At 46.6% G+C, this 12650-nt stretch overlaps 1 protein-coding gene across 8 annotated transcripts in view; it reads left to right on the plus strand.

Moving 5' to 3' along the window:
• Positions 1-12650, plus strand: part of KIFC3 (kinesin family member C3) — a 177636-nt gene that overhangs the window by 152324 nt on the left and 12662 nt on the right. For all 8 annotated transcript variants that reach the window (XM_030203558.1, XM_030203555.1, XM_030203563.1 and 5 more), the window contains 6 exons: positions 2511-2692; positions 5197-5301; positions 6228-6358; positions 6675-6798; positions 7719-7848; positions 8159-8388. In XM_030203558.1, coding sequence (XP_030059418.1) covers positions 2511-2692; positions 5197-5301; positions 6228-6358; positions 6675-6798; positions 7719-7848; positions 8159-8388 — 902 coding nt within the window. The remainder of the gene's footprint in view (positions 1-2510; positions 2693-5196; positions 5302-6227; positions 6359-6674; positions 6799-7718; positions 7849-8158; positions 8389-12650) is intronic.

Below are 12650 nucleotides of genomic sequence, written 5' to 3' on the forward strand. Positions count from 1 at the left end.
GCTCATTATCTTGTAGACTTCTATCATATCACCCCTCAGCCGCCTTTTCTCCAAGATGAAGAGCCCTAACCTTCTCAGCCTTTCCTCATAGGGAAGTCGTTCCATTCCCTTTATCATTTTCGTCGCCCTTCTCTGCACCTTTTCTAATTCCTTTATATCTTTTTTGAGATGCGGCGACCAGAATTGGACACAGTACTCGAGGTGTGGTCACACCATGGAGCGATACAACGGCATTATAACATCCTCGTGTTTGTTTTCCATACCTTTCCTAATAATACTCGACATTCTGCGCGCTTTCTTAGCTGCCGCAGCAGCACACTGGGCAGATGTTTTTAACGTCTTATCAACGATTACTCCCAGATCCCTTTCTAGGTCCGTAACTCCTAACGCGGAACCTTGCATGACATAGCTGTAATTCATGTTCCTCTTACCCGCATGCATCACTTTGCACTTGTCAACATTGAACTTCATCTGCCACTTGCACGCCCAATCCCCCAGTCTCGCAAGGTCCTCCTGTAATCTTTCACACTCCTCCTGCGACTTGACAACCCTGAATTATTTTGTGTCATCTGCGAATTTAATTACCTCACTAGTTACTCCCATCTCTAGGTCATTTATAAATATGTTAAAAAGCAGCGGTCCCAACACAGACCCCTGCGGGACACCACTAACTACCCTTCTCCACTGAGAATACTGACCATTCATCCCTACTCTTTGCTTCCTATCTTTCAACCAGCTCTTCATCCATAGTAATACCCTACCTCCGATCCCATGACTCTCCAGTTTCTTCAGGAGTCTTTCATGAGGCACTTTGTCAAACGCCTTTTGAAAATCCAGATACACAATATCCACTGGCTCCCCATTGTCTACATGTTTGTTCACCCCCTCAAAAAAATGCAGTAGATTGGTGAGGCAAGACTTCCCTTCACTAAATCCGTGCTGACTTTGTCTCATCAGCCCATGTTTTTGTACATGCTCTGTAATTTTATTCTTGATAATAGCCTCTACCAGTTTGCCTGGTACCAACGTCAGACTCACTGGTCTATAATTTCCCGGATCTCTTCTGGAACCTTTTTTAAAAATTGGTGTAACATTGGCTACCCTCCAGTCTTCCGGTACCACACTCGATTTTAGGGATAGATTGCATATTACTAACAGTAGCTCTACAAGTTCATTTTTCAGTTCTATTAATACTCTGGGATGAATACCATCAGGTCCTGTTGATTTACTACTCTTCAGTTTGCAGAACTGGCCCATTACATCCTCCAAGTTTACAGACGTTCTATCCTGTAGTATGTTTTTCAAGTTTTTATTACGTGTGTACGCTATTCTTAAATATTGATTCTGAAAGGTGGGATGTAACTGCATAATTTCCCAGTGCTTTTTCATTACGTGCACCACCTTATTTATGTCTTCCTTTCCTACTGTATTCTTAGCCTGTAACAGCTGGTCTCTATGGTTAAATTTAGCTTTGAGTATAAATGCGCTGTGATTGGCTCAGAGACTTCCAGGTCTCTCAGCTGAGTGAAGCACTGCCAAAAAAGATGTTTTTATTATTGCGGGGGGAGGGGGGGGGGAATGACGGCCAAAATGGATGGGGTTTTTTGGATGGGCGTCCTCAACTGCACTGTCTTCTGGATCGAGCCACATCGGAGGGGGTGAGCAGCGCGGCGTCTTCGGGCGGCAGAGGGAGGCGTATTTGGCATGCGCAGAGCAGCCAGCATAACGCTTGGCTGCTCTGCGCATGCTCGACCGGCCAATTGGCCGACTGTTTAACGATGGAATAGAGAATGCAAGTGAGCTACAACAAGCAGCTCATTTGCATTCCCTTTCCTTAATGCATGCCTGTTCCTTACCGATTCGCTAAGGGAATCGGTAAGAGAAGGGCTCTAACGATTGTTTAGTGCATCTGGCCCTCAGTGTGCTCACAACTGCATGATGCCACTTTTACTATTTCTTCCTTAAGTGCTGCCATTTGCATCTGTTCTCTATAGTCAAAGCTAGTATCAATGAAATAAAGCAAACAAACCACCGTCTCCCTATGACCCCACCGCTGTTCATATCCTTCACATGCAGTGGGGGAAAAATGCTCTCCTGCTGAAGTACTGGAGATTAATTGAACAGTCAAGTGGCATAGCCAGCCCTAACGTGGTTGCTCCAATACCTGCTCTAGTAGCAGGTACTTTCCTTTGCAAAGCACCACTGCAGCATTGACAAATGTCCTAAAGATTTTTGCGTAGGAAGAGCAATGATGGACTCTTGAGGGAAAAAGTCTTCACCTTCCCTGTACTTTTCACCATTAAATAAATAAATACATTGAAAATTGTGAAATAAGATTTCCAGTAGCTATCATGGGTTATCACTCTCTGGGGTTTTTTGGTAGTTTGTCTAGGACTTTAGTGAGGCTGGGGAGGTGGAGAAGAGCTGGGTTAATTAGAAATCCGGTTTAAGCACTAAGAAAAAGATAATCTTGTTTCTAATATTGAAATTCCTTTCCTATCCACCCACAGGGAATATTCGTGTCTTTTGTCGGGTCCGTCCAGTAATGGAAGAGGATGTTGATGGACTAGAGGTTATGAATATGGTGACCTTTGACCCTGAGGATGATGCTGTCCTGCATCTGTATCATAAGGGGAAACTGGTTTCATTTGAGCTGGACAAGGTTTTCCCTCCAGAAGCCACACAGCAAGATGTAAGTGCCAGAGCTATGCTCTTAGATCTGTTCCTTCGAAAGAGATAGTTCTCTAGGGGGTGAATTGTAGGGGCCCTTTTTTTTAATATTAGCTTCTCGGGGATGAGGATCTTCTCCTTGTCAGTAGGCTCTTTCATGGGGTCAGTGTCTCCCTATTTTATTAGCATAAGCCTTTCTTGTCAGCTTCTTGAGGGAGAGCAACCATTCTTTAGGTCACTGTAACAAGGCATCCAGTTTGTCTTGTCTTACTTTATAATATTTGATGTTTTGCCTGACCTAAAACTCAAAGCGAATTACAAAATTAAACTGTGATGTAGAATGAGACAGAGGTAGTAGCCCAATATCATCTAGCATATGTGTTACATGCAAAATCTGCTAAGCTTCCACCAGTATTGTGCTGTCATGTCTTAGTACAGGCGGTGTGGTGGGCTTGGGCCTTATTCCAAAAACATTTCTGCCATTTGGGGAAATGCAGATTTTCTACAGGGGTTACAGTCAGAAGCTTTTCTTAAATGGTGCCAACTGGGACTATCCTTGCTACACCACATTGTAGATGAATACGAACCACAGATGGTCTCTTATGAACAATTAAGTGGGAAGTATCACTTACCAGAGACGGATTGGTACCCTTATATGCAGTTGCACCATTATGTTTTTGGCTTATTTTGTACCAATCCAATAGACTTTACTGAATCGGACTGTGATGATAGTTGGCCACTCTTGGTAGTTCATAGAGGCCTTACTAGCTGCTACTTTGCTATAGTTAAGAAAGTTATAGGGGCTACCCCTTAACAAGAGTGGTCTCCCTGTGGAAACGAGATTTTGGAGAATATAATCTAGAATGTTTGCTGTTGAGTTTGAAAAAGGGACCTCAACTGGTGGGCAGTGTCCGTTTACAGGAATTACATTATAAGTTTTTATTGCATATGTATATACACCCAACTAGGGCACAAAAAATGGGAATGGCTAATACTGGAGTGTGTTTGAAGTGTGGGACTCCTGAAGCAACCTACCATCATATGGTGTGAGATTGCCAACCAGTTCAGGCTTTTTGGACCAGATTATGGGCCTATTTGAGGGATCTCTATGGGCAGAGATGGGTGGCTACCCCAAGGATGTGTGTTTTAGATGATTTCACTGGAGTAAATGAGGGCACCCGTAAGATTGTGCTTTTTCTTTGTAAGTCAGCCCTGATGGCTAAGCATTGTATTTTGTTACAATGTATACATCCAACTCCCCCCCACCATTACACAATGGAAGAATCTTATGCATGAGCTCCTTGCTATGGAGCGTTGAACAGTAGAAGAGAGTGGTGTAAAAGCGAGGACCCCATATTTGCAGACCTGTACTGTAAGGATCAGATCAGCATTCCTTAATATATTAACTATCTGATTGTATAGCACTTCTGTACATTGAGACTGCACTGATATCTGAATTATTTGGTGGGAGGGGGCTTGGGGATAGGGGAAGTCTTTGAAAAGTTGTCAGCTTGAATTTGGTCTCTCTTTTGTGTGTTATCACCATTGGAATGTATCTACGTTTGATCTTATTGTGGTTTGCATTGAGAATAAAATAAGTCACAAAATAAAACCGTATACAATACAGTTCATTAATTACTCTTTTCAAATCAGCTCAATGAAGCATTTCCTAAAAAAAACCTCACACCTTTAAAAATCTCTAAAATCCTTGGGGGTTGAGGGTAAGTGGGTGTTGGGGGCACTTTGGAGTGGTGGGAGGAGGCTATAACAATCCAAGCCTCCCTCCTCTTCTGTGGGGGGGGGGGGGGGGGGGTTCATTTTGTTAAATTTGCTATAATTTGTTTGACTACAATGATGCTGTTTGTGTTTTCCCTCGTGTTGCTTGCATTACATTTGTGAACAGTTCTATGCGTTTTTTTACCCGTTTCCTGCTGGTTTGGATTGAATGTTGTATCCTTGCCTTTTTGAGTCATATTCTAATAAGATAAATTACAACTAAAAATGAAAAATCTTTTAAATCTTTCGTAAGAATGAATTTGTCAGGTTCTAAAGGCAACTCATTCCACAATTTAGGTCCTTGTATTTCAAAAGAGCCTTTGCAAGTAGACTGTAAATTAGTTTTTCTTGGTATTTCCAAAGAACACTGAAGCAGACCTAAGATGCCTATTGCTTCAATAGGTCCCAAAGATATACTGGATCTTCTGACCGTAAGACATTAAATGTCCCTTTTAAGGGGTCAGTGGTTTAGGGTTACCAGCTCCTAGTAGGGAACCTTCTTAAGAGTCAATGCCTTTCTTGTAAGTACAGGGTGAAGGGAGTTGTGTTTACAATCTCAAGCGACACGTCAGTAAATTTAAGATGTTAAAATAACTCAACAGCTATATCCATGACACACATATCTGGAGTTTGTGCAGGGCTGTACATTTATGCATGTCTGAATTCTGTAAAACGCCTTGTTTGTTCTCATAACGGAGCAGTTGTCTTGCTGGAATTTGTGCAGTAAGCACTATTATGTACTTCCTGCAGGTGTTCCAGGAGGTGCAAGATCTTATTACCTCTTGCATTGATGGATACAATGTCTGTATTTTTGCCTATGGACAGACGGGCTCTGGAAAAACATACACTATGGAGGTAGCTGCTGCTGATCCTTTTGTATCTTTCCCCATGATGATCTCTACTGTTTACTCCTGTGCTGCTCTCTTCTCCTGCGTTTTCTGCTCTCTGCTGCCTGTGCTGGACGGGTACTACTACTACTACTATTTAGCATTTCTATAGCGCTACAAGGCGTACGCAGCGCTGCACAAACATAGAAGAAAGACAGTCCCTGCTCAAAGAGCTTACAATCTAATAGTCCTGAAAGCCTCTTGTTAAATTTATTTTGTGAAAACCAAGACTGCCTATGAGTAAAGCAGAGTTGGCGGCGACATCTTGGTAAGAAATCAGTGCTCGTTTTCCATCTTATCTTCCCAGTTTTTAATGATTTCATTTTTTTTTTTTTTTCTTCCCTGTGCTTCTGTCATCTTTCCTTTTGGTCTCTTTTTTTGACTTTTACTTTTTTTTTTTTTTTTTTCTTTTCTTTTTTTTTTCTTTCTTCCTTGTGCTGCTCTCTTGTTTCCCCCCTCATGTTCATCATTTTCTGTGTTCTTTTCTGTTTCTCTTTTCTCATTTTAATTTCTGCTTTCTGTTACTTTCCTATTCCACCACCAACAGTCTTTGCTCTTTTCTATACCTTCCTCTCTCTCTAATGAGGGCACTGCTGTTGCTATCTCTGTCTGCTGCCTTTTGTCCCTCCTCTTGGTCTCTGCTTTCCGTACCTCTTTAATTCTCATGCCCTTTGATTACTGCAGTTGCATCCAACGCGTCCTCTCATCTTATATCAAATCTCATCCCCTTCCCCTTCATGCTGCTGCTGAGCTGCCTCTCTGCTTTCCTTTTTTTATCTTTTTTGTGCCACCTTGTTTCTTTCATTTTTCATTGCTGTTGAAGATATAGTCTCTGCTCTTCATTCAACAGAGATATCAGTAAACATATTAATGTGAGGTTTTTGCTTCTTTCAGGGGATGCAGGGGAACCCCGGGATAAATCAGCGAGCCCTGCAGCTTCTGTTTGCTGAAGTGGCAGAGAAAGCGTTGGATTGGGAGTATACCATTTCTGTCAACATGGTTGAGATTTACAATGAAGCGCTCAGGTGAGAGGGGAGAGAGAGTATGAAAGGATGGGACGACAGAGAAGTGGGGTGGGTGGGAAAGTGAAAATAAGGGTATGATTGGCTGAGAAGTGAGAAGTGCTTATGGGAAGGGTGAGGGAGCAATAAAATAAACTAAATGATGACCCTCTTAAATCATTGATATGGATGCTTAAGTAGTCATATAATTCAAAAGTGAAGCATGAAGCTACATACATTGTATAAGAATATTTCCTTTCTGGGACTCGATCTAGTGGATAACAGTACAGCACCTTTTACTCCTAACTGCTTGGAATCTTTACTTTCTCTCATTTTTCAGGGACCTACTTGGGAAGGAGCCCCATGGAAAGCTGGACATTAAACTGTGCCCTGATGGAAGTGGGCATCTCTATGTACCAGGACTGACAGAATTTACGGTGAAGAGTGTGGAGGATATCAACAGGGTAAGGGAAGAGCTTTAACCCATTAGTGCCTGATGTTTCCATATGGGAACAAATCAGTTTGTTCCCATATGGCTTATTATGGGAACATTGGGCACTAATGGGTTTAACAGAGAGAGGGTAAATTATTAAATGAAATACTAGAATAAGGTATTCACATCATAGTGATAGAGTAGAATGGTAGAGGTAGTGACAGTTTTCAAAGGTGATGGAGAGGTGGAGTATATACAGGTATGGTGGTAGAAGGGTGATATATCAATGGATCAAGAGTAGAATTTGGAGGCTTATGTCAGGGCAAAGGTGGAACTTGCAGGGATGTTAAGTTGGAGAGAAAACTTGGATGCTAATGTGTAAGTGCGTGGAACACTAGTGGAGACAGGTTACCTATCTTAGAGAGCATAGTTTGACTTTGATTTTTATGCTGCCGTTAAAAAATACTTGGGACTAAAATTTCCCCTCCTCCATTGATTAAATCTAGCTGCAGGCAAAAGGGCTGATCCCAGAAGTGGAGGGTAGGTAAAAGGTGGCAAAGTGCCAGTTTAACCCCATGGACTTTACCCAAAGGTAAGGTAGGACCAAAGTCTAAATTTAATTTTCAAAGGAAGGATGCACTTCGAGTATCCACAGACCTTCAGCCTAGTTAAGGTTTTTAAAATTGCACCCTAAATAGATAAGTAACATGGTCTTGGAGGCAGGAAGGAATGTAACACTTGAGTTCCAGTCATATAAAATCTGTTATTGTGGTATGAGTTTTATGGGTTAGGGGTTGGAAATAGGTGGTGGGTTTTAGGGACAGATTATAGGGTGATGGTGCAACTAAAGTGAAGGGATGAGATGAGAGATGCAGCTGAGAATGTAGGGTGGGGGGATAAAACATTTGCAGAGCTTCATCCATGAGCTATGTGATTTTGTTTGCTTTCCAGGTATTTGAGATTGGTCACATGAACCGAGTGACAGAATGCACCAACTTAAATGAGCACAGCTCACGGTCTCACGCACTCCTCATTGTGACAGTCAGTGGAGTTGACTCCAGCACAGGCATTCGAACCACAGGTATGTGTTTTTTCCTGCAGGTCTCTGGAGCTGTCATTTTCTATCCCTCTATTATGAGAACCCCGCCTTGGTGAATCTCTTCATAACGGCAGTTAATGAGGGGGTGGGGGTTGGCACTTTGGTTTCCTCAGCACTTTCATTAGATTGACACTGGAATTTAGCTTGATGTTACTGTTGGGACTGGTGCTTTGTATTCCTTGTTCCTTTCCTTAATGCTAGACCTGGGGCTGCCTCTTAATGGAGCTGATAATGTCTTGTTCACCAGGCCCCTTTATTCTATGATGAGTTTTTCCTGGTATTTTGTCTTCAGGAAAATTGAACCTGGTGGATCTGGCTGGCTCTGAGCGAGTGGGGAAGTCTGGGGCAGAGGGCAGCCGACTTCGTGAAGCGCAGTATATCAACAAGTCGCTGTCAGCTCTGGGTGATGTTATCTATGCGTTACGCTCCCGCCAAAATCACGTGCCATTCCGCAATTCTAAGCTGACATATTTGCTTCAGGATTCGCTCAGTGGGGAGAGCAAGACCCTTATGATGGTGCAGGTAAGCCCTACAAAGAAAGAGACGGCACTGTGCTGGAGAGCAGCAGGCGGATACAAAAGCCCCTTTATGTGTAGGCAAGAGCAGGAAGAACACAGGGAGAGACTAAGATCAGAATGATTATGTAGGAGTTATAAACGGGGAAGACATGAGTTGAGATTTATTTTTTGATTAGAGCTTACGCCTCATGTAGTGTAGTAAGGTAAAATTATGTATAATCATACCTGATAATTTTCTTTCCATTAATCATAGCTGATCAATCCATAGACTGGTGGGTTGTGTCCATCTACCAGCAGGTGGAGATAGAGAGCAAACTTTTGCCTCCCTATATGTGGTCATGTGCTGCCGGAAACTCCTCAGTATGTCGATATCAAAGCTCCATCCGCAGGACTCAGAGAATTACACCCACGAAGGGACACTCTGCCCAGCTCACCACCGCCGAAACGGGGGAGGGGAATTAACCCAGCTCATCCCCACACAAGTGGGGGAGGGGAATCCGTCCAGCTCATCCCCGCGGAGCGGGGGAGGGACACCACAACCGCCGATGCGGGGGGATCTGGCTTATCCTGCAACCGCAACCGCAGGAGGAGCTGACTGACCCTAACACCGCCGAAGCGGGAGGGGTACAAAGCTGCCCTACAGCCGCACGAAGCGGGAGGGAGTGCCGGCAGAATTTATGTCTCAATCCAGCCCCGTAAAACGGGGGGGAGAGGAATGCAGCAGCTCACTGTAACACAAACTCGTCTCAACTCTTGAAGAATCCAAGTGAAAAAACTTGAACACGAAGTCTTTCTGAAGTAACTGAAGACTAAACTTGCACCTGAAATGCAATCAGAATAAAAACAGTACAGATATCTGGGAGGGGCTATGGATTGATCAGCTATGATTAATGGAAAGAAAATTATCAGGTATGATTATACATAATTTTACCTTCCATATCATCAAGCTGATCAATCCATAGACTGGTGGGATGTACCGAAGCAGTACTCACCCAGGGCGGGACATTGAAATCCCTGACCTCAACACTGAAGCTCCAAACCGGGCCTCCGCCTGTGCAGCCACCGTGAAACGGTAATGCTTGGAGAATGTATGAGCCGAAGCCCAAGTTGCCGCCTTGCATATCTCTTCCAAGGAGACGGATCCGACCTCTGCTATCGAGGCCGCCTGAGCTCTCGTGGAGTGAGCCTTCAGCTGGATAGGCGGCACCTTCCCTGCGGCCACATAAGCCGCTGCAATGGCTTCCTTGACCCATCTTGCCACTGTAGGCTTAGCAGCCTGCAGACCCTTACGAGGACCTGCAAACAGGACAAACAGATGATCCGATTTCCGGAAATCATTGGTCACTTCCAAGTATCTGATGACGACTCGCCTCACATCCAGATATTTAAGAGCAGAGTACTCCTCTGGGTAGTCCTCCCTACGAAAGGAAGGGAGACAGAGCTGCTGATTCACATGGAAGCGAGAAACAATCTTGGGCAGGAAGGAAGGCACTGTGCGAATAGCCACTCCTGCCTCAGTGAACTGCAGAAAAGGCTCTCGACATGAGAGCGCCTGGAGCTCGGAAACTCTTCTGGCTGAAGTGATAGCCACCAAAAAGACTGCTTTCAACGTCAGGTCTTTCAGAGATGCCCTCGACAAGGGTTCAAAAGGCGGCTTCTGCAATGCTCTTAGCACCAGGTTGAGATTCCACGCAGGCACCACTGAGTGCAGAGGAGGGCGCAGGTGATTAACTCCCTTGAGAAAGCGCACCCCATCTGGCTGCGAAGCCAGGGAAGCACCCTTCAGGCGGCCCCTGAAGCAAGCCAGAGCCGCTACCTGGACTTTAAGGGAACTGAGCGACAGGCCTTTCTCCAGACCTTCTTGCAGGAACGCCAACACTGAAGAAATTGGAGCAGTGAAGGGAGAAAGTGAGCCTGCTTCACACCACGCTGCAAAGATACGCCAAACCCTGGCGTAAGCAGTAGAAGTAGAGCGCTTCCTCGCTCTTAACATAGTGGCGATGACCTTGTCTGAGAAGCCCTTCTTCCTCAGACGCTGCCGCTCAATAGCCAGGCCGTAAGATCAAAGGGGGAGGCATCCTCCATCACCACGGGACCCTGATGTAACAGGCCCTGCTCCACTGACAGCCGCAGAGGATCGTCGACTGAGAGCCTGATCAAGTCCGCATACCAGGGACGTCTGGGCCAATCCGGACCCACCAGGATTACCCTGCCGGGATGCTTTGCCACCCGGTCTAGCACCCTGCCCAACATGGGCCAGGGCGGGAACACATAGAGGAGCTTTTGTGTCGGCCACTGTTGGAGAAGAGCATCTACTCCCAGGGATCGAGGGTCCCGTCCTCTGCTGAAAAAGCGCGGCACTTGGCAATTGGCCGATGACGCCATCAGATCTAGGCTCGGCTGGCCCTAGCGCTTCGTGATGTCCAAGAACGCCTGAGCAGATAGTTGCCACTCTCCGGGCTCCAAGGTATGGCGACTGAGAAAGTCCGCCTTGACATTCATGACTCCGGCAATGTGGGCCGCTGAAAGCTGCTCCAGGTTCGCTTCCGCCCACTGGCAAAGATTCATAGCCTTCTTGGCTAGAGGGGCGCTCTTGGTACCTCCCTGGCGGTTGACATAGGCCACAGCCGTGGCATTGTCCGACAGGACCCGTACAGGCTTCAACACCAGTACCGGGATGAACTCCAAAAGCGCCAACCGAATGGCTCTGAGTTCCAGGAGGTTGATAGACCACTTTGCCTCTGCAGGAGACCAGAGCCCCTGCGCTGTCCTTCCCAAGCAGTGGGCTCCCCAGCCCGACAAAGAGGCGTCCGTCGTGACGACAATCCACTCTGGGGTCACCAGAGGCATTCCCGCAGACAAACTTGTCTGTCTGCATCCACCAGCTCAGCGCCTTGCGCACTGCTGGGTCCAAGGGAAGGCGCACAGCATAATCCTCCGACATCGGAGTCCAGCGCCGCAGCAAAGAGTGTTGAAGTGGTCTCATATGAGCCCTGGCCCAGGGCACTACTTCCATCGTGGCCGTCATAGAGCCCAACAGCTGCACATAGTCCCAAGCCCGAAGAGGAGAGGCTACTAGGAACTGGTCCACTTGAGCCTGAAGTTTGACAATCCGATTGTCTGGCAGGAACACTCTGCCCACTTGGGTGTCGAATCGAACTCCCAGGTACTCCAGGGACTGAGTCGGGCGCAGCTGGCTCTTCTCCCAGTTGATGATCCATCCCAGGGAGCTCAAAAGAGCAACTACCCGGTTCACAGCTTTGCCGCACTCTGCATAAGAGGGGGCTCGGATCAACCAGTCGTCCAGATAAGGATGGACTTGTACCCCTTCCTTTCGTAGGAAGGCCGCGATGACCACCATTACTTTGGAAAAGGTCCGCGGAGCAGTAGCCAACCCGAAAGGGAGGGCTCTGAACTGGAAGTGTCGTCCCAGGACTGCAAAACGCAGAAAGCGTTGATGAGGAGGCCAGATGGGAATATGCAGGTACGCTTCCTTGGGGTCCAAGGAAGCCAAGAACTCTCCTGCCTTCACTGCCGCTATAACAGAGCGGAGAGTCTCCATGCGAAAGTGCCGCACTTTCAAGGCCCGATTGACCCCTTTGAGGTCGAGGATAGGCCGGACAGAACCTCCTTTCTTTGGTACCACAAAGTAAATGGAGTAACGTCCTTTGCCAAGCTGACTTTCTGGCACCGGAACGACCGCGCCCAGGCGGATCAGATTGTCCAAGGTCTGCTGCACTGCCACAGCTTTGACCGGAGACTTGCAGGGAGAGAGTACAAACCCGTCTTTTAAGGGTCGGCAGAACTCTAGCTTGTAGCCGTCTCTGATGACTTCCAGCACCCACGCGTCTGAAGTTATTGTGGTCCACTCGCCCAGAAACGAGGACAGCCGTCCTCCAATCTGCACTGGGGCGTGGACCAAGGCCCCGTCATTGGGTACGAGACCCTGGGGGAGGACCGGAGAGAGCACCTCCGGGACGGCGGTCTCTGCGAAAGGAATGCTGCTTGGGGGAGAAATTCCTCTTGAAGGAAGCAGGGGCAGAGGAGCCCGACTTGCCCGGGCGGTACCGACGGGCTTCCTGCACCCGTCCTCTGGAGGTACCGGGACGAGTACTAGCCCGAGCCCTGACCTCTGGTAATTTCTTGCCCTTAGACATGCCGAGATCGGTCACGATTTTGTCCAGCTCGACCCCAAAGAGCAGCTTGCCTTTAAAAGGCAATCTAGCCAGGCGGGATTTAGAGGCGTGGTCAGCAGACCAATGTTTC

Source organism: Microcaecilia unicolor, chromosome 5 (genome assembly GCF_901765095.1).
Source record: "Microcaecilia unicolor chromosome 5, aMicUni1.1, whole genome shotgun sequence".
Lineage (NCBI taxonomy): Eukaryota > Metazoa > Chordata > Amphibia > Gymnophiona > Siphonopidae > Microcaecilia > Microcaecilia unicolor.